Below are 20,723 nucleotides of genomic sequence, written 5' to 3' on the forward strand. Positions count from 1 at the left end.
TGTCCCTCCGTCTGTCACCCTCCCGGGCCCCCTCCCCGCTTCCTCACACTCCCCTCCTGTCCCCGCCCCCAGGCCCGTCCCTCGGCTCCCCCAAACTTTGCCGGGTAACTCTGTCTTCCCAAGCTCCTCCCGCCCCCCTCGAACTGACCCCTGATACTCTTTCACGCCCCCTAATTCCAGCCTCCCGGCCCCTTTCTGTCTCCCCGAAGCTGCCCAGTGTCGCTACCTCGTCCCCCAAGTCCTGACCTCCGTTCCCCCTCCCCGAGCCGGCGCCCCGCCGCTCCCCGGCCCCGGCCCGGCCGCCGCCCCGCCCCGCCGCTCCCACGCCGGCGCGGTCCCCAGGCCGCCCCCCCGCGGTGGCCCAGAGACCCAGTTTGCGGCGGCAAAACACTGGTCTCCGGGCAACAGGCCCCGCCCCCCGCGCGGCGAGCCGAGCCGGGCCGCGGGGGCAGGGCGGTCGGCGGGGCGCCCGGCGGGGACTCCGCGCCCGGGTCGCCGCCCGGAACCCGGCCTCGGCCTCCAGAGGCCAGGAGGCCCAGAGACCTGGAGACCGAGACGCGGCGACGCGGAAATGCAGCGATCGCGGCCCCGGAGCAAGAAACTCAGAAACTCGGAGAAGTGCGTGCAGGCCGAAGCCACAGAGAGCTGTTGGGACGCCGAGATGTCGAGTGACCACGCGACGGACCGAGCGGGGAGGAGGCCCAGAAACAAACTCGGAGACAGTGCGATTAAACCCAGGCGACGCTGAGACCCGCAGAGACGCCCCTGGTGGCAGGAGAATCGCTCAGTGGTCGCCGGGGCCTTTGCACTCTGTCGCAGGGACTTCCCCTCTCTAACGCTCAGCTTCCGCATCTGTCAAACGGTGACATTAATACGCAGCGCTTAGCAAATGAGGCTGTGGTGACGATTTAGTAAATTCACACGCCCAGGGCCTGTAGCACACACGCAGTTCCTGGCTCGTACCGCTCATCGCTCATTCAGGCAACAGATATTTATTGAGCATCTACTATATGCCAGGCACTGGTAAGCGCTGTGGGTGTACGGCAATGAATGGGACAAAGATCTCTGTCCTCCTGAGCTTACTCTTTGGTAGTGAGGAGGGGGGTGATGACAATAAATAAACAAATAATATAGTACATTGGTAAATAGCAAGTCCTGGGGAAGCAGAGAGGGAGGGCTAGGGGTTGCTGTTTCAGAGGGAGCGGTCAGGGAAGGCCTAAATGAGAGTGTGGTGTATGAGCAAAGGCCAGGATTTGGGGAGGTTGAAGTCATGCAGGTATCTGGACTAAGAGCATCCCAATTGAAGGGAATGCCAAGTTTCAGGTGGGCACCTCTGGCAATGTCAGAAGAACAGGAAGGAGGCCAGTGTGGCTGCAGCAGAGAGGGGACTGGCCGCAGAAGTGGTCACAGAGACCGAGGGCTGATCCCGCAGGGCCTTATGGCCAGAGTGAGACCTTTGACTTTTACTGAGTGGGAAGCCGTGGGAGGGTTTTGTGCAAAAGAGGCACAAAAGCTGATTTAGATTTGAACAGGATCCCTCTGGCTATATGTGGGGAATAGAATTGGGAGGACAAGGGTGGAGGCAGGAAGACCAGTCACTGCAGGGGTCTGGGCAAGAAGCGATGGTGACTTGGACTAGGAGGTCTCAGGGACCAGATTTAGGAAATGTTTGAACTTGAGAGCTTCAGAATTTGCCAACAAGCACATTCACAGCAAGTCCTCAATAGATGGCAGCACTTGCCATTATGTTAGGTGGCACGTACAACATTCCCCATGGAAGGCATTATTATCCCCATTATACAGATGCAGAAACTGAGGCCCGAAGAGGTCACTCACCTTGCCCAAGGACTCATGGCTCAGCCTAGCTCCGAAGATGGTACCTCCCTATTAGGGTGGCTATTGCCAAGCCTGCACATCCAGACATAACCGCCACAGTGTCCGGAGCTACATCCAAACTGACACCCATGTGAGCCCCAGGACTCCTGGAGCTGTGTTCTCATCAGCCACTCCCAGCTGAAAGTGGGGGCCCGATGGGGAGAATGCTGCCTGACTAGTGTTGGGGTTGTCAGGCAGTCACCTATGCTGGCCTGGGACACTTGCTTGGAGGCAGGCAGGCACATGCAGAGAGGGTTCACCCAGAACCTCCCAGCCCAGCATCTGCCTCCCACGCCCAGCCACAGCACTAGGCCTAACACACCCCAGAGCTGCCTGCAGTGACCTGTTAAACACAGTCACACATGCACACACAGACGTACGCGGCCCTTGTCCCCTGGAGGTGCATTTTCACACGGTGTGCAGAAAACACAAAGTTTCTGTCTCTATCTCTTTATGTCTCTGCAGCTCTCTGTTTTTCTTTTTTCCTTTGATCTCTATCTCTGTCTTGCTATCTCTCACCTTTGTCTCCCTTTGACCCAGACGTCTCTCACCCCCAGCTCTGTCTCTCTCACTCCTCCACACTTAGGATCCTGTCCCTGCACTGGAATGACTCTTGTCCCTGGCCCTGTGTCTCCGTGGAACCTCACCTATTCTGTGGCATCAGAACCTGGCACCTGGCACTAGGCACCTGGCATTGGCAGTTCTGGCTGGCTGCTCCAAACTCCCCTGGGGGCAGGGGGACCTCACACAGCATAACCCCCCAGGCATCCTTTTCTAAGATTCTGACCCACAGCTTGTGGGTGTGGGACCGGAGAAATCCACCTTTTGAATGCTCCCCAGTGATTGGGAGCCCTGCGCACTGGCACTAGTTACTCCACTGAACTTTCCAGACAAGGAAGAGCAGAGGCTCAGAGTGCAGAGGGCTGGCACCAGCAGCGCAGCAGTCACCTTCCAGGGGCTTAGTGCTGCCGAAATTCTCCTTGGAATCCCTTTGGGAACAGGCTGATGGAAAGTTAAATTAAATAATAAAATAAAAGATAATCAGAGGCAGAGATGCAGAAAGGGACTTGGAACAGAGGCAGAGAGTGATAGAAACATATAGAGATGGTGTGACAGGGACAGAAAGGTCAAAGGGATAAGGGGTCATAAAGATGTAGTGAGAGATGGAGACACATTAAGGGTCAGAGACTGAGAAAGACAGAAAGCTGTTTAGGGGTATTAGAGAGACCCCCAGGAGGGATGTATTTTCTCTTAAACGGGACAGTATATATGCGGCCCATGCTTTATAGACCCTACTTCTAGAAGCAGCCAGTGCCATCATTTGGCAATCTTAGGCTTACCAAGCCAGGTCCCCTCCCCAGGCCTGATCTGTAGGATGCACATTAAACACATTTATATAACCTGCCCTCTGTGCTGAATCTAGGAGCTTTACATAACCCAGCCCCGTGAGTCATGCTGCAGACATGGGGCACTGACCTGACATGCCCAATGAGAGGGGACCCCTCGCCCAGGACCATTACCTGGAAGTGACTCTGTGAGGGATCATAGATTTCACTGAGAAGGAAGCAGAAGCTCAGAGAGGGCAAGGCACTTGTCTGGGGGCACACAGCCAGGATTCAGCAGAACAAGGATTCCCACCACATCTGCCAGTGCCTTATCACGTGCTCCTTTGTGGAGCGGAGAAAGTAATAATAAAAAACACCACTAATGACTCAACAGCCCCTGGGTACTGAGTGCACTGTGTTGCAGTAAGTAGTTTACAAACACCATCTCATTTATTCCAAAATCCAGTGAGGGACGGACAGAGCCCAGTTATTAAATAACATAAAATTAAACCTGTTATATACGGAGCACTATACTAAGTGCTGTCTTTAAAGGGATTTCATACAGTCACAACTCTGGAGGTGGGAGATGTTATCACTCCCATATCAGGAAGGAAAGATGCTCAAAAGAAGTCACAGGTCAAGGTTAGGCGTCTTGTATACTATGTAAATCCAGGTCTCTCTAGCCGCTGTATCTCTGCCACCTACTGCCATGTGTACGTGCCCACAAGTGCGCCTGTGCACACGTGCAATCACTATTGCACTAACATCTCAAATACTTTAGTTGAAATAGCAACAGACCCCGCCTCATATTCTTTCTCTGCCTCGGGGTGCCTAACCCAGCCTCCAATCCCCTAAACCTCCAGACGCCTGGGAAGCAACGCTCTTCTTTTCCTGCAACGCCGGGGTCCCGCCCTGCAGCCCAGGTCGGCTCCTGTAAAATGCTCCTGCCCCTTTAAGACTGAGAACAGTCGGCCGGCGTTGCCCCGCAGCGCCGCGGCGGTTGCCGGGCAACGTCAACAAACCAAGCGGCCGCCGTCTCCGTGCGGGCCCCCCCCACGCCCGCGCAGACGCTGTGACGCGACGGACTGTGGAACGCCGTCGCCTAGCAACGCGCGGGCTGTTTGTCCCGGGCTAGGCGGCGCGGCCGCGCCGGGCGCAGCCAGGGCCAGCCCCGGCGGACTGACGGGCCGAGCGGGAGCCCTGGGCGGGGGACTGCGGTGATGGACGCGGGGGAGAACCGGGTCCCCAAATTGCCGGTTTCCCTTTAGACAGCCCTCCGTCTGTAGTCGCCCGCTCCTCCTGTCTGTCCCGGGACCGCCTCCGCTTGGGTGTCTGTCGGCGTGCGCCCCTCCTCCCCAGTCTGTCTGTCTGTCCGGTGCCTCCGCGCTGGGACTGTCTCATATTCCCCCAAACCATGGCAACCAAAATAGAGACAGGGCCCTTCTCTGGCCCGTCGCCTTTGCCCCAGACTCCTGCGTTTACGGGTGCGTCGCGGTTTGGGGGTCCCAACCACTGGAGAGAGATGCCCGGTGACCAACCTGCACACACACACACACACACACACACACACACACACACACACACACTGATGGGGCCGCACAGCCCGAGAGCTCCCTCCCTTTCCTTTCCCCGCTCCCCTCGGGGTCTCTTGCCTCTTTCCTGAGCCTCTTCCATCAGACGGGCAGCCCGCGCCTCCCTCCTGCGTCCCGGAAGCTGTCCACAGCTGGGAGGTTTTAATAACTCATCCCCAACACACACCCCCAACCCCCTCCCCCCATACTGTAGCTTCATGTGACCAGGGCTGGGGCGAATCTCCGAACAGAGAAAAAAATCGAGTGTGTGACAGCGTGAATGCATGTGACTGTAGGTGAGTGACTGCCTGTGACAGTGTGCGGATCTGATATTTCCTGTGTGAGAGCAACTGCCTGACCAAGCAGTGGTTTCCATGGTTCCCACTTGTGTATCTGAGTGTATGGAAATTTGTAGCCCTGCCGACTGTGTAGATGTGTCCATGTGTATGGTTGTGAGTCTGTGTGTGCACATCTAGGTGAAACAATTAGTGTGTAAGTACCTGTAGACACGTATGGTTTTGCCTCTAGCTGTGCATTGCTGGTTCTCTGTGTGTGTGTTTCTAGAACTCTTGTGTGTCACTATGCAGGTGCCTGTGTTTGCGTGCAGATCATTCCTCAGAGTTCCCTGCATGGCGCTTATCACAATTTCTAATTACATATGAATATTTATTCCTGTATTTACTGTCTGTCTCCCCCACTGGACTGTGTGCTCTGGGAGGTCAGGGCCCACGGCTGCTGTGGTCACCACTGGGTCCCCAGCACTTCCCTGTGCACAGCAGGTGCTCAGTAATTACTCAGTTGAGTAATTCAACTGAGTTGAGTAAATCAATCAATGACCCACGGGTCCCCATGTCAAGTGCACGCGTCGGTGTAACCGTGCGAGTGGTGCTGTGCTTCGCAGTGGCTGTCTTCTGTGTATGCCTAGCAGCTCTGTGGGGCAGAGCACAGGAGGGTCCCTGTAGCTGTGTCGGGGTGCGGAGCTCTGATTTTCAGCGCCCCCCACATTAGGCAGCACATATCAGGGCCACCGTCAACATTCATCAACTTGAACTCTGTGGTCCCCTCTATACGAGCAGTAAGGCCTCTGTGCACCTCAGATTTCTCATCTGTCAAATGGGGAGAATAATTCTACCCACTCACAGGACTGCTGTGGGGGCATGAACGAGTTCATATAGAAAAGCATTTCGAAAGTGCCTGGCACAAAACAAACATTTGCAAAATACCGGTTTTGATAGTCATCAGTATTATTGCTTCCTCTGTGTGGGCCCTGGAAGGCACGTGTCCCGAATCTGGAATTCTTGACCCCAGGGTCTACAAGGCCCAATCTTGATCATCACTGTGGAGTTAGGTTTCGGGGAAGGCAAATGTAGGGATGGGAGAGGTGGAATAGAGGTTCAGATCACAAAATGGGACTGAGAATGTGGGAAATCAAAGAGCAAAGAAAGAGTTCCTGTGGCAGCAGGCTGGCTGCGGGTCAGACTCTAGAAAGGACTTCCTCCAAAGACTGTTGAGAGGCTGGGGGTTGTAAGAACCTGGGGCTCTTTGGAGAGCTGCGTGGAGAAGCAGAAACCAGCCAGTCTGGTGGAATTGGGGGAGGGGGTAATAATATCAATAAAAATACTACACAAAGTAGGGACTCTGAGAGGGGCTTTGTGAGGAATGTTTGTCTTCTTCCTTGCTCTGTCCCCAGCCCCTAGAGTGCCTGGCAGGGGGTGGGAGGGAGTGGGTGCTGATTAATTGTTTGAACGCTGATTGAATGAATAAATGAGTGAATGTCATCCCACAACTACCTGTGCGTCTTGGTGGTAGGGGAAGGTGGGGAAGGCTTGGTGGGCTGCCCGGGCTGGCATGGTGCCCTGGCTCCGGGGATCCCTCTCATGCCTGTGCCCCCAGCCCTGCTCTTCCCACAGCTCTGGGCTAGGAGGGCGGAGGGCGTGGAGGGGGCCGGGAAGGGAGTGTCCGGCGGCGGCCAGCTCGCCGCGGGCCCTGGACAGATGCCCGGAGTGTCTGCAGAAGGAGAGGGTAGCTCAGAAGCCTGAGTCACCTCGGAGAAACCCCGGCTGCATACCTGGCCGCTGACATCACCCGGCCAGGGCACCCTGGGCAGCCTAGACAAGCGGACTGAATCACAGGCGGAATTCAGCCACCACCAGCCAGGCCGGGCGGGCACGTGGCCCGCTGTGACCCCCACAACACCACCGGCCTGGCTGTCTGGCTGCGGGGGCCAGGCGGTCCACACAGGGGTCAGTGAGGGGGCATGGGGCCTGAGTCAGGGACAGGGTGGCTACAGCCAGAGACCACCCAACCACCGTTGGGTGTCCTCTTGGTGGAGGAAGGAGAAAGTTGGGGGAGGAGAGCCGCTGGGGAGGTCCCGGCGCAGAGGAAGCACCGTGTGGGTGAGACGGGGAGGCTGTGGCTTGTGGGCAGCGGCTGGGTGACCCGCGGGGGTGGGACGGGGTCTGGCTGTTTGCGCAGAGAATCAGCAAGTGGCAAGACCGCGGGGCAGAGAACAATGGAATCACCAGACAGCGCGCGTACACGCGCACGCACTCAGAACCCAGCGAGGGGTGGCCACACCTCACCCACCGTGGGACCCCAGAACCTCACTGCCCGCAAGCCTGGGGTTGGGCAAGTTCCTTAAGGTTTCCAGGCCTCAGTTTCCTTATCTGTTGAGTGGGAGTAATGATATTATTCTTGTAATAGTTTACATGTAGGGGGCCACTCTTTCTGCCAGACACCGTCCTAGGCATTTTACATATTAACTCATTTGCTCCCAAGAGGGATGAGCTGGGACTACCCCCACTTTACAGATGAGGAAATGGAAGCTCAGAGAAGTTGTTACTTGCCCAGGGTCACACAGCCGGCTAGTGCTGTCCTTATAGTTGTATTGGGAGGGTTAAACAAGAAAATACAGTGGCTCATGTGCCACCTGGCACGCACAGGATTAGTTTTCCCAAATGACTCTCAGTAATTAATGGTAATTAATATTATGCATATTATTTTCACCCTTAAGTCCAGCTGGAAAGATCTCCAAAACAGTCATCCTCAGTGCCTTGGTCCCGTCCTGCTTCTTAGCTCCCCGCAGTTCTTCCTGCAGCTTCTTCTTTGGTCTTGCATGTTTACAGTATAGAGAGAGTGCCCAGGTGGGCTGCAGGTGGCTCATGCTTGTAATCCCAGCACTTTGGGAGCCCAAGCGGGGAGGATCACTTGAGGCTAGGAGTTCAAGACCAGCCTGGGCAACATAGCAAGACCTCATCTCTACAAAAATTGAGAAAAATTAGCCGGCATGGTGGTACATGCTTATAATCCCAGCTACTTCGGAGGCTGAGGCAGGAGGATCAGGAGTTGGAGGTTGTGGTGAGCTATGATTGTGCTACTATACTCTAGCCTTGGCAATGGAGAGAGGCCCTGTCTCAAAAAAAAGAAAAAAAGAAAAGAGAACAAAATCTGTACATTGGTGTATGTGTACTTCAGAGTGTGTACATGTACATAGGTGTCTGTCTGTCTTTCTCCCATGGTTTGGATTCTATAAACCAAACTTCCGTCCTCCGTCCTTGACCAGTGTGTATGGCCCTAACCAACCTCCTTGGAGACAGGCAGGCAGGACAGACAGGTTGTTCAGTACGTAGAGTCAGGCCCCAACACCGTTGTACAGCCTCCTTGCTTGACAACTGGTCTATACCATCTTTTCCCATTGAGCAATGCAAAGGAAGAGAGAAGCCCAGATCTGTTTCTGTGTGAGTCTATCAGAGTTTATGAATGAATAAATGAATGAATGGTGAAGATTCTTTGACCCAACAAGTATTTATTAACCACCTACCGGGTGCCTGACTAAGCTGAGGACAAAGTCTCAGATCAGCCTTCACGGGGCTCACAGCCCGGGAGGGGAGACAGACCTGCCCCCAGACAGTGGAGAACCTGGATTGGTAGAGCTGAGAAGGGGAGGCTCTGGGAGGGGGGACTGACCCATCCTGGGGATCAGGGAAGGCTTCCTGGAGGAGGAGATATGGGAGCTGGGACCTGGAGGAAAAGAGTATGAGCCAGAGCAAGCAAAGGGAAGAGTGCTCCAGGCAGAGGAAGGGCACGTGCAAAAGCCTGAAGGCAAGGGAGAGAGTCCCCCGGCTCCTGAGACATGACAGGGAGGAGGGACAGAGGAGACTGGGGCAGGTGGCACCAGCCAGTCATGCAGGCCTCGTGGGCCATGGTGAGGAGTTGGATGCAGAATGCAGGAGTGTTGAGAGAGTCAAGCTAAGAGTCCCCGATCTGGGCCACTGTGCTTCCCTGAAACTCCATGGACACCCCCTCCAGGAGGCCTCCAGGATTGCTCAGCGGGAAGCAGCCCCAGCAGCCAGTAACACTCCCTATTCAATGCGGGCACCGAGGAGGCAGCAGTTACTAAGTTGGCCTGGGTCTGCTCTCACAGAGGTCACAGTCACAACAACAGAGGACACACCTGCACATGCACACCCACGCACAGCTCCCTCCTCCCACGCCTGCCTCGGAAATGCTCCTAGACCTCATTCCTCCGTGGAGCCACAGCTGCAGCACCGCGAGCACTCGGGGACTTGCCAGGAATGCAAAAGACTACCCCGCCCGAACCCACCCGCTCTGCAGCGATCGCGCTCACGTTAAGAGCTGAGAAGCACTGCTCTCAGGCCTAACCTCCCCCTGCCTCAGTTTCCTTTCCTAGACAAGGAGATGACAACAGAACCTACCCAGCCGGCTGATGTGAAGATGGAAGGAGAGAACACATGTGAGCGCGCTAAGCAGGGCTCTCCCAGCCTTTGCTTTCAGCAGCTCGGCCTCCCCTTCCTCCTCCTCTGTTATTATTACATTTCAGACCCTGAAAGCACTTGCAGAGACCACCGTCCCCCAACCTTCTTGCTCTGCAGATGGGGAAACCGAAGAAGAACCAAGTACCAGCGATCACAATGACTTGCCGATCACAATGACTTGCCGAGGCTGGCCTCTGGCAGACTCTGCCCCGGGCTGTTTACAGCAAGCCCAGAGCAGGCAAGGCCACCCCAACCCAGCAGGGGGGCAGAGCTGAGCCTTTGGGAGCCACAGCATGGATCCTCCCCTCTCCTCCATGCTCAAGTCCTCCTCCGCCTGGAAGCTCCCCAGGATTGAGCCCAGCAGGGGAGAACTTGACTTGCGGGTCCCATGCTCTGCGGGCAGGCGTGCAGGTCACGTCTGTGAGTGTGCTTGAGTCCGTCTGCGCATGTGTGTGTGTGTACAGGGCCAACTCCTCCCTCAGGCACGGAAGGCACAGTGCCTAGGGCCCATGATAAATTTAGGTGACCCATAGAAATGAAGGCATGTGTAAAGGTCGGGGTGACCTTGTTTCAATAACAAAACAAGCGTCTGCAATGTGCCAGGAGCTTCACGGAATCTGTCCACCAGCCTCCCGAGCTGGGCACTATTCGCATCCTCCTCTTCCAGGTGAGGAAACTGAGGCTCCAGATGTCACTAGGTCAAGTTCACTGAGCCACTTAGTGGGAGGGCCAGAATGTAAGCCCAGGTCACCCAGCTTCTGGGTCCAAGTGGGTTGGCGGTCAGTGCCCCGGTGTCTGCGTGACTGTGACCATCTGTGTGTTAATAGTAACATATTGACATACATCAATTCATTTAATCATCGCTCGAAGCACAGGCTCTGAAGCCTGCCACTCTGCCACTTACTCACTGTGACTTTGGCCAAGCAATTGCACCTCTTTGGGCCTTTGTTTCTTTGTTTGTAAAATGATAGTTCTTACATCACGGGAGTGTTGTGAAAATTAAATAAGGTAATACAAGCTCTTGGGAAGAATTAGCTCTTGTTATTGTTGTGGGAAGAGCTATACACGTGGGTGCCTCTGTAGGATGTGTGGGTTGTTGGCCTGAGTGTGTACGTGTGTCTGTTGTCTTGATTTCTGTTGTGTGAATGTGAACATATGTGCACACCATGAACATACATGCATCTTTAGTAAAGGTTTAGGGGTCTCTGTGTGTTTGGGGGTCTGTGCCTGTCTCCACCTGGCTGTACACCTGATCCTTATGTCTCTTTGTGTGTGTGGACGCGTGTCATGTGTGTTGGTAACCACGTGACAGTGTTTGTTTCTACATGCAGCTATGTGCCTGTGAAGCTGTTTATGTGTGGCCACGTGTGTTGCTGCTTGTGGGCGAATGTCTGAGTGCCCATGTGTGACACTGTGGGCCTGTGAGTAAATGGCAACGGCTATGTAGATGAATATGCCACCTGTGCCGCGTGTGAAAGTCTCTTGGCAGCCAGGGTAGGTATTTGTGTGTCTCCTTTATTCCGTGGAGGAGGAGATGAGGGGCTTGGATGGGACAGAGGAATGAGGGGTCACTCCCTGTCTGATACTAGGGCCGAGTCACTGCCTCAGTGGTGGCTGTGTCATCTCCCAGTCCCTCCTGTCCCTCCTTCCCAACTGGTGCAGACAGAGGGGGCGTAGGGCAGGCTTGAGGCTGGGTTTTTGTCTAGAAGCCTGAATCTCCCCTTATTGTCCCCATGTCCCTCCAACCTTCCACACTGCCCCACTATTGAGACCGGGAATTGGGACTTTCTTGGGAATTAGGAACCATCCCCTCCTCCTGCTCTGCCTCAGACTTGCTGTGTGACCCTGAGCCAGGCCCTCCCCCTCTCTGGGCCTGTGAGATTAAACATTTTTAAAGTGCACCTCCCTCTGTGCCCAGGATTGGGCCAGGCTGTGCGCTGGCAGGGAAGGGCTGGAGTCCCTGAGGTTTGTGAAGTAGCTATGGGCACCCCGCCCAGTGGGTGCTTAAGAGTTGGGGCCTGCGGCATCAGAAATACCCAGGTGAGACTCTTGGACCTCACTTGCTCACTGGGCTGCCTCCGGTGAGCAGCTTTACCTCTCTGAGACCAGATTACAGCTGGGAGCAGCTAGGTGGGATTGTGAAGCTTACAATTCCCCCACAAAAGGCATATATTATTACCACCATTATCATTTAAACAATCCCCAGACACAGATTTTTCAGAGTTTCATCCAACCAGGCAGGTCTCAGAAATCAGGAAAGAAACTGAATGAGTAGTTCTGAAGTATGACAATTCTGGGTTTGAATTTCTAGCAATGGGATCTTGGGCAAACCATTTAACTTCTCCGAGTATCATTTTTCTCTTTTATAAAATGAAGATTTTTCTCTCTTAATCTTTCAAAGCTGTTTTACAGATTACCAATCTTGTAGTGAAAGGTTTAGCACAGGTGCTAGTATTTGGTAAGTGCTAAATACAGGGATCAATTATTATTATTAATTATCTTCTCCCCCCAACACACACATTCTTTCTCCAGATAGGATTATAAAGCGGGAAGGAGAGGCCACCAACACCATCAGAAGGGAGGCTTTGCTCTTTCATTCTCCATCCTGCATTCCTCCCAACGCCGGACCTGAAAGGCCAGCCCATTCCAAGATACACATCCTGTGCCCAGCTGGGAAAACTGGAGTTGAAGCTCAGAGAGGGAAAACATTTCCCAGACTCGCCCAGCGAGTCAGGGCAGAAGCTAGGATGAGCCTTGGGATTCCACCCCCACCTCCACTGTCACCTGGCGCATCACAGTCCCTCCAACCTTACTCGGGACTCAGTTTCCCCGCCTCTGTGACCCCACCACACTAATCAGAGTCTCCTTTTGGAGATGCGCTCTTCCTCTCGAGTGGGGCCGCTGCACCTGCGGGAGAATGCGGCGGGGCGGGGCTCCAGAGGTAAAGGAGACCCCCCAACTGGGGTCTCCCCGGCCCGGGTCAGCAGGGGCCTTCCCCGGCTAGCCTAAGCGCCTATTAATACCAGTCCCCGGGGCGGCGTGGCACTGCGCAGGCGCGGGCGGGTTCCGCGGGGTGCGCGCGCGAGCGAGCGAGGGATTCCCTCTGACGTCATTGCTAGGATACCAAACAAACACTCGGCCGCGCCGGCCGAGCTCCTTATATGGCTAATTGCGTCACAGGAACTCCGGGAAGGCGGGGCCAGGATCTCCTCCCGCCGCGAGGCCTGAATGCACCTCCCGGGACCCCTGGGGCCGCGAAGGTCACGCAGGTGACCAGATCGAGGTTAGGGAAGACCTCTGGCTGGACGGCGGGCCGCTGGGTTTAGCGGGGCGGGAGATTTGGGGAAGTTTGTGGAGAGCAGAGACGTGACGTAAGCACGGGGGGCGGATCCTGGCATATAAATACAGGCTGGCGGCTCTGTGCTTCATTCATAAGACTGAGAGCTACGGCCACGACAGGGATACGCGGAGCCGGGACTTGGAAACTTGATTATTGTGATTCTTCTCCTGGAGGGCTGTGATATTTGGTTTATTTTTTTTTTTTTCCGGAGAGAAAGTTTTTGGAAGGATTCTTCTAGATACTTCTTCATTTTACTTTGGAGGAACCGACTTTTCGCCCTCTTTCTGACTCCCCTCCCCCCGTGGGACCGGCCGGTGGCGTGAAGACCGCACGGAAGCAGAGTCTGTACAACGGGACAGTGCTTTCTGTTCCTGGGGGAGCGATCCCCCTCGCCGCGCAGTCCTACGGAGCCTGGACTTTCAGGAGGCACAGCGGCATCCTGTGGGGGCCTGGGCACCGCAGAAGGACTACACAGAAACTTTGCCATTGTTGGAGCGGGACTCTGTCCCCTCCCCGAGCTTCCCCGGACAGCGTACTTTGAGGACTCCTCGTCTCCCTCCGGACTCGCACCTTACTTTCCCCACCCGGCCATAGCCTTGGCTTCCCGGCGACCTCAGCGTGGTCACAGGCCGCCCCCTGTGCCCAGGGAAATGTTTCAGGCTTTCCCCGGAGACTACGACTCCGGCTCCCGGTGCAGCTCCTCACCTTCTGCCGAGTCTCAGTATCTATCTTCGGTGGACTCCTTCGGCAGCCCACCCACCGCCGCCGCCTCCCAGGTAAGTTCTAGATAATAGGGGTGCTGTTTTGTAGGTTTTATTTTCTAAGTCAAGGGTGGAGAGAGCAGCCCTAACCCCTCACATAAAGACACCTCAAAAGCCGAGATCCGAGGTGGGACGGGCTCACAGCGCACTTTGCAAACTGCAAAAAGTCGGGAGATGTTTGCAATTGGTTATGCGTGTGGAGCGCAGGGAGGGAACGCAGCTAGGTAGGCTTTGGGGCGGGAGGGGGAGGGGACGCGCCGCTCAGTGCAACGTGTATGCGGTAACGGGGCTGAGAACTTTTAGCCGGCCCTGGGACTGCCCCCGACTCAGGTCCCCAACCTGAAGCTAGCGCAGTTAGGCAAGTGGGGGAAATCCGGGGATACCTTCCAGCAGCCTTCTCCCCTATCCTCCTCCTGCGGGGCGCCGACTCCGGCGCCGGGTAGCCCTCCACCCATCGGTAAAGCTGGCCTCGAACCCTCAGCCGCGCTGCCTCCGCCTCCAGCGCCGAGACGTAACGGGGGACCCGTGCGTAACGGCTGACGCGCTGGAATCCTCCGTCTGACGCGGGGCACGCACAGCGCGCGGCGCCCCCTTCGTCCGCCCCGCCCCTGACGTCCAGGGAGCGTTCTATTTTGGAACGCCGGGGCCACGTTGCTAAGGGAGGGGGCAGCCCGGCGTTCCGATTGGTCGCTGCGGCGCGGCCTTTGGCCAATCAACTTTCCCTTCCTATTTGTAGGGTGCAGTTTCCTTCCCCCTCTGGGTCCCCGGAACCCGTGGTTCCAGGGAGTTTGGGTCTGCTTCACCGGCTTGCAGAGGCCGAGCGAGGGGATTCCTATCGCGACAAGAGCGACTCTTCGCGACTCAATGGGTTCGCGAAGGCTCTGCGGGGATCGGATCCCTCGGCTCTCACGGGCAGGGAGTGTCTGTTTGTGCGCCGCCGTTTCTCGGGGAGCCATGGTGGCCGTCACCCTCGTCCGTAGGCACACACAGACACAGCCCCACTCCCTCTGCTCCGGACTCCAGGTCCCTCCGCTGTATCCGAAGACAGGACTAGAATCGCTAACCGGAGGGGAACAAGCCAGGTGGTCTCCAGGAGCCCCGCCCCCTCTGGGTTCTCAGGGCGCTGATTGGCCGGCGCGCCAGCCCATCCCTCTCCACGCCCCCCGAGAGAGTAGTTAAGCCTTCAGAGCAGTTCCAGGATTCCATTTGCGGGTGGGGGGAGATGAGTTCTGCCTGGGCTTGGGGGCTCAGATCCTGCACTATTCCCCCTCTGGGACAATCTAAGGGAGCCCGGGTGGTGACTTTACCTGTCCGTTCACCCTAACCTGTCACTTGTCAGTCTCACTCTGGGGAGAGACAGTTACTTGAAACGTTGTCCTAAACTCCTAGGCCCGTCCCCCCAATACCCTTTTAGTTGGGACCCCCGCCTCTCGCACCGAGGGGTGTGTGTATGTGTGTGAGTGTAGAGGAAGGCTTGGCCTAAGGCCTCTCCTTCTCCCTCCCCTTGCCTCTGGGGTGGGGGTGGGGTGTTGTGGCTGTGTGTGTGGCTGTGGCTCCCTCCCGGGGGTTCTGTCACCGGCTGTGTCCAGCCTCCTCTCCACCCCCCACACCTAAGAGTCACCAACCCGGGGTGTGATTCACCACCCGCTGGAACCGTGCAACCTTTCCCCGAGGAAGGAGGAGGAGGTAGAAGCCAGTTGAGCAGAAATCCTCTCATTAACCACTGCGTCACGGTGTAGTGGAAGGGTGGGTGTTGTGGTTTTTTCCTTGTGACACACACATCCACACTTGCTCACCCTGTGCTCACTCACGGGGTCGCTGTGTGTTATGTGTGTTGGGTGTGTGTGTGTCGGTGTCTTTGTTTGTGTGTCTACGCCTGTGTGTGTATGTGTCACCCCGTAGGAGTGCGCCGGTCTCGGGGAAATGCCCGGTTCCTTCGTGCCCACGGTCACCGCGATCACAACCAGCCAGGACCTCCAGTGGCTTGTGCAACCCACCCTCATCTCTTCCATGGCCCAGTCCCAGGGACAGCCACTGGCCTCCCAGCCCCCAGTTGTCGACCCTTACGACATGCCAGGAACCAGCTACTCCACACCAGGCTTGAGTGGCTACAGCAGTGGCGGAGCTAGTGGCAGTGGCGGGCCTTCCACCAGTGGAACCACCAGTGGACCTGGGCCTGCCCGCCCGGCCCGAGCCCGGCCCAGAAGACCCCGAGAGGAGACGGTGAGTAAGGGGCACCAGAGCTTGGCCCTAGGAGGTAGAAACAAGAGAGGCAGGAACTTTCTCATGGGTGGGGGTTTATTAAGGCCTCAAAGCTGCAAACACGCCGTGATCCTTGCTACCGTCAGCGAGGACTAGAGTCCTTTTGTGGCTCCTAGGGGTTCTGGGAGAAGTGGAGGCTCGGGTGGATGGAGGAAGTGCACTGTGTCCCCAAACCTCATGGCCTGTGTCTCCCCTTACTCAGCTTACTCCGGAGGAAGAGGAGAAGCGAAGGGTTCGCCGGGAACGGAACAAGCTGGCGGCAGCTAAGTGTAGGAACCGTCGGAGGGAGCTGACCGACCGACTCCAGGCGGTGAGGACAGTCCCTGGGGTGGGGCGAGGGTATGCTGAGGGGGCTCTCTCCCCATTCTCTGTCCCCCCTCCACCTGTGCCATTATTCTGGGATAAGAACCAGAGGTTCCACAAATGGGACTAGGTACAGGTATGGCCAGATGGGGCAGCCCTGTGCGCACACAGACCCCCACATATTTATCCTGACTCCTGGCTACTCCCTTTCCCGACTTATGCCCCTATGCCCCAGTCTCCTGGCCTTCACTTCATCTTGAGGTGACAAGTGGGGGTGTCTAGGGAAGGGAAGCACCAGTCCCCTCTCCCATTGGTCTCGGGCAAGTGATAACCCATTTTGCCTTGGTTTCTCCATCTCTTCAACCCCTCACCCCATCTCCCAGGATGAGTGGTCTACTTTTAACATTTGGGAGAGTCTTTGAAATGCAATTATTTGATCCATTGTCAATTCCCCACCTCCTGCCCCAGCCATGCTCAATTCTTCAGCACTTGGGCTGGTGACATCCCACTCCCTTCCTATGCCCCACCTTGGTCTGAGAGTTCCCTGCTTCATGCCTGCAGGGTGACCTGCTACCCCTCGAGGAAACCAGGGGAATACTCAATTTGTCCCTTCCCTGGGAGGCAGAGAGGGAGGAGTAACAGGGGGGCACATTAAAAACACATAATAATTTTTTATTCATCCAACAAACCTCTGAGTGCCTCCTGTACACCAGAGACTTCCATGTGCACCCGGCCCCTTCCCAACCATCCCGTGGACAGATGCAGAAATTGTAGCTCCTAGAATGGGAGACCCTTGGCCCAAGTTCCACAGCATGCCAGGACTCCGGCTCAGGGGGTCTTTCCTCCCAGCTGGGAGCTGCCTTCCAGCCCCAGGCCTCAGCCGCAGGTGCAGGGCAGCCATGACCGCCTCTTCCAAGTGGCTGACAGTCTTTTTCTCCTTCCTCCCTCTCTTCTACATGACCTGGCCTCCGGGGCCTCAGGAGACAGATCAGCTGGAGGAAGAAAAGGCAGAGCTGGAGTCGGAGATCGCCGAGCTCCAAAAGGAGAAGGAGCGTCTGGAGTTTGTGCTGGTGGCCCACAAACCGGGCTGCAAGATCCCCTACGAAGAGGGGCCTGGGCCCGGCCCGCTGGCGGAGGTGAGAGAATTGCCGGGGCCAGCGCCCGCTAAGGAAGATGGTTTCGGCTGGCTGCTGCCGCCCCCGCCACCACCGCCCCTGCCCTTCCAGACCAGCCAGGACGCAGCCCCCAACCTGACAGCTTCTCTCTTTACACACAGTGAAGTTCAAGTCCTCGGCGACCCCTTCCCCGTTGTTAACCCTTCGTACACTTCCTCGTTTGTCCTCACCTGCCCGGAGGTCTCCGCGTTCGCCAGCGCCCAGCGCCCCAGCGGCAGCGACCAGCCTTCCGAGCCCCTGAACTCGCCCTCCCTTCTCGCTCTGTGAACTCTTTAGAAACACAAAACAAACAGACACACGAGGGAGAGAGATTTGGAAGAGGAGGAGGAGGAGAGAGAGGGGAAGAGACAAAGCGGGTGTGTGGCCTCCCCGGCCCTTCTGTGTGACTCTGCCGTCGCCGTCGGACGGGAGGGAGGACTCCTTGCGTTCTGTGCTGCCTCTTGCTCCCGGGCCCCGGCGAGGCCGGAGAGCCGGTGACTTTGGGGACCAGGGGCGGGAAGGGGATGGGCACGCCCGGCTAGCGGCCTGTTGACCCTCTCACCGCACCCAGCCTCCGGGAAGGGTGGGTGGGGGGCGACGCCCACTTCTGGGCGGTCCCGCGTGGGGCTGGAGGGGAGGGGCGCGGCGTGGGCCGCGGGGTGGGCTGGCGGCCTCTCCAGAGGGGTCCAACAAGGAAATGCCACCTCCCCGACGTCCCCCACGCCGACCCCGACCCCTCGGCGGGTGACCAGGCTGGCTCCCCCTGCCCTCCGGACCTCGGCTTCCCTGTCCCACGCTCCCACGGGCTCAGATCCTCCTCCGGGCAGAGCCGAGCCCCGCCCCGCAGAGGGGAGTCCGTGTTCCCCTCTGACAGTCCCCCCTCCCGCCCCAGACTGACTCTGAAATGTGAATTTCCCTCCCTGACCGTCCAGCCGCTCCCTCCCAGAAAGCTGGCACCGATTGGAATGTCCCCTCCTAAGGGTTCCAGTCCTGCTCCCTCCAGCCCTGCCCTCCTGGCCTTCCTTGTTGGACCTTTCTGACTTCAGGCTGCAGGGGGCGCCGTGGTGCCCGTCCTGCTTGGGTGTTTATACTGTGAAACGAGTTGGCCGGATTGTGGGGGTGCCGGGTGGGACAGTGCCCGTCCAGGGGGATTGTGTCCCCCACTCCCAAAGCCTTTCCTTGGTCTCCCGTCCCCGCCCACCTGCCCTCAACGGTGAGTTAGACTCAAGGGGGTGACAGTTCTCCATCCCCGGGGCCTCTCTGTCCCCTCAAGACCCTCAGCCCCAAGCCCTGGCCTTTGCCTTTAAGGCCTGTCACTTGTCCCCAGCCTAGGACGCCGACTTCTCCCTCCCCTCGGCCGCCCCGCAGCCTCTTTAGCAAGGGAACCAGGGGGGGCGACATTTTTTTCTGGAGAAGATTTCAGGGCTGAGGCTTTGCCCCCCAACCCGGAATGTCTGTGGACTGGCAAACTCGACAGGGCTGGGCTCCCGACCCCAGCCTCCCGCCCCGACTCCCCCGGCCCTAGTCCTGTCCCTCCCGCCTGCCCTGTGCTTCACCTCGTGACAATTTTATCACGAGGCAAATTTATATTTTTTAATATAGAGGGTGGGCAATGCCCCTCCGTGCTGCATGGAAAACAGTCCGCGTGCCCGGCCCAGACCCCTCCCCTAGCTATTTATCCCTTTCCTGGTTTCCGAAAGGCACTTATATCTATTATGTATAAATAAATATATTATATATGGGGGTGTGTGCGCGAGTGAGTGTGTGAGCGCTTCTGCAGCCTCGGCCTAGGTCACGTTGGCCCTAAAAGCGAGCCGTTGAATTGGAAACACTGCTTCTGGAAACTTCGAACCAGCCTGTCTCTGGCTGTCTGTCTCCAGCTATCCCTCTTCTGATTGTCTCTCTCCTGTCTGCCCTCTGCCTGTTTTCATCTGGGACCATTGCTACCTGTCTCCTATCTGACTGTCCCTGATCCTCCAGCTGTCTTCTGACACCTGGTTCACTGGGGACATGAGATTTTATTTTTGTTGTGTAAGCCTGAGGGATCATAGAGTTTTACAATCTGTATCTTTGAGAATTCTGGGTGCCAGTGTGAGACTCTGAGCAGGGGCGCCCCTGCCGACCACAGTGATTGAATCCCCAACCCCCCACCCTGCTGTGTTTGTGGTTCTCTTTTTGTATTTTGCACCTGACCCTGGGGGGCTGGGGCAGACTGGCGCTGGGCCGCTCTCCTCCCCCCTTGGTTCTGCACTGTCGCCAATAAAAAAGCTCTTTAAAAAGCATGCACCAGGCCCAAGTGTCTATTTTCTCCTGACTCGCATTACCAGGCCTCCCTCTAGCAAGAGGGAGTGAGGTTCCATTGCTGGGGGGACCGTACACACAGTGCATGCACGCAGGAACTACTACTAGTGAATCAGCCTACAGCAGGATAAAAGGAAGCTAGACAGTTGAGGGGACTTCCTGTACACACAGGCAGTGCCTCCTGATAGAAAAAGGGGGTGGGCGAATATTAGCTTCTAGGTGTGGGGTCTTAGAGGTTTCTCGGTGATACGCTTTTATACTCAATGGCTTAGAACAGAAACTAAGGAGGTAAACATTGCACAGTAGGAGTTGAAGAATCCTGCAAGCAAACTACTAAAGACTACGCTTAGGCTAATAAAAAAAAACAAAAGAAAAGAAAAAGAGAGAAAAGAAAGAAGAGAGAAAGAGGGAGGGAGGAAGGAAGAGAGGGAAAGAAAGAAAGAAAAAAAGTTCTCAGGGTTATATGAACTACAAAAACTGAAGTCCCTTTTGCAGTGAAGATGTGTTTCCTTTTGTTTTTGTCATATGACCACTTCTTTGGGGCTATGAACATACTGAGGCCAACCTGAGACTGACCAAACTAAAAACTGTGCCATTTTTTCTGTTTAAGGATACAATGGGGGCCGGCGAGGTGGCTCAGGCCTGTAATCCTAGCACTCTGGGAGGCCGAGGCAGGTGGATTGCTCGAGGTCAAGAGTTTGAGACCAACCTGAGCAAGAGCGAGACCCTGTCACTACTATAAATAGAAAGAAATTAATCGGCCAACTAATATATATAGAAAAAAATTAGCTGGGCATGGTGGCGCATGCCTGTAGTCCCAGCTACTCGGGAGGCTGAGGCAGGAGGATGGCTTGAGCCCAGGAGATTGAGGTTGCTGTGAGCTAGGCTGACATCACGGCACTCACTCTAGCCTGGGCAACAAAGAGAGACTCTGTCTCAGAAAAAAAAAAAAGATACAATGGGGCAGATGGGCCAGGCACAGTGGCTCACGCCTGTAATCCTAGCACTCTGGGAGGCCAAGGTAGGAAAACCTCTCAAGGTCAGGAGTCCAAGACC

General features: G+C 56.3%; 1 protein-coding gene across 2 annotated transcripts; it reads left to right on the forward strand.

Annotated features, from left to right (window-relative positions):
• The first annotated feature begins 12,955 nt into the window (after window positions 1-12,955).
• Window positions 12,956-19,648, forward strand: FOSB (FosB proto-oncogene, AP-1 transcription factor subunit). 2 transcript variants are annotated; one of them, XM_075993181.1, is made up of 5 exons: window positions 12,956-13,662; window positions 15,550-15,870; window positions 16,112-16,219; window positions 17,193-17,348; window positions 17,489-17,577. In XM_075993181.1, the coding sequence occupies exons 1-5, from the start codon at window positions 13,537-13,539 to the stop codon at window positions 17,489-17,491; spliced, it is 714 nt and encodes a 237-aa protein (XP_075849296.1). In that variant the 5' UTR covers window positions 12,956-13,536; the 3' UTR covers window positions 17,492-17,577. The 2 variants fall into 2 exon arrangements, with proteins under 2 accessions (XP_075849296.1, XP_012616880.1); XM_012761426.2 differs by having other exon boundaries at window positions 17,193-19,648.
• The last annotated feature ends 1,075 nt before the right edge of the window (window positions 19,649-20,723 follow it).

The sequence above is a fragment of the Microcebus murinus genome, chromosome 16, assembly GCF_040939455.1.
Source record: "Microcebus murinus isolate Inina chromosome 16, M.murinus_Inina_mat1.0, whole genome shotgun sequence".
In the NCBI taxonomy this organism is placed as follows: Eukaryota; Metazoa; Chordata; class Mammalia; order Primates; family Cheirogaleidae; genus Microcebus; species Microcebus murinus.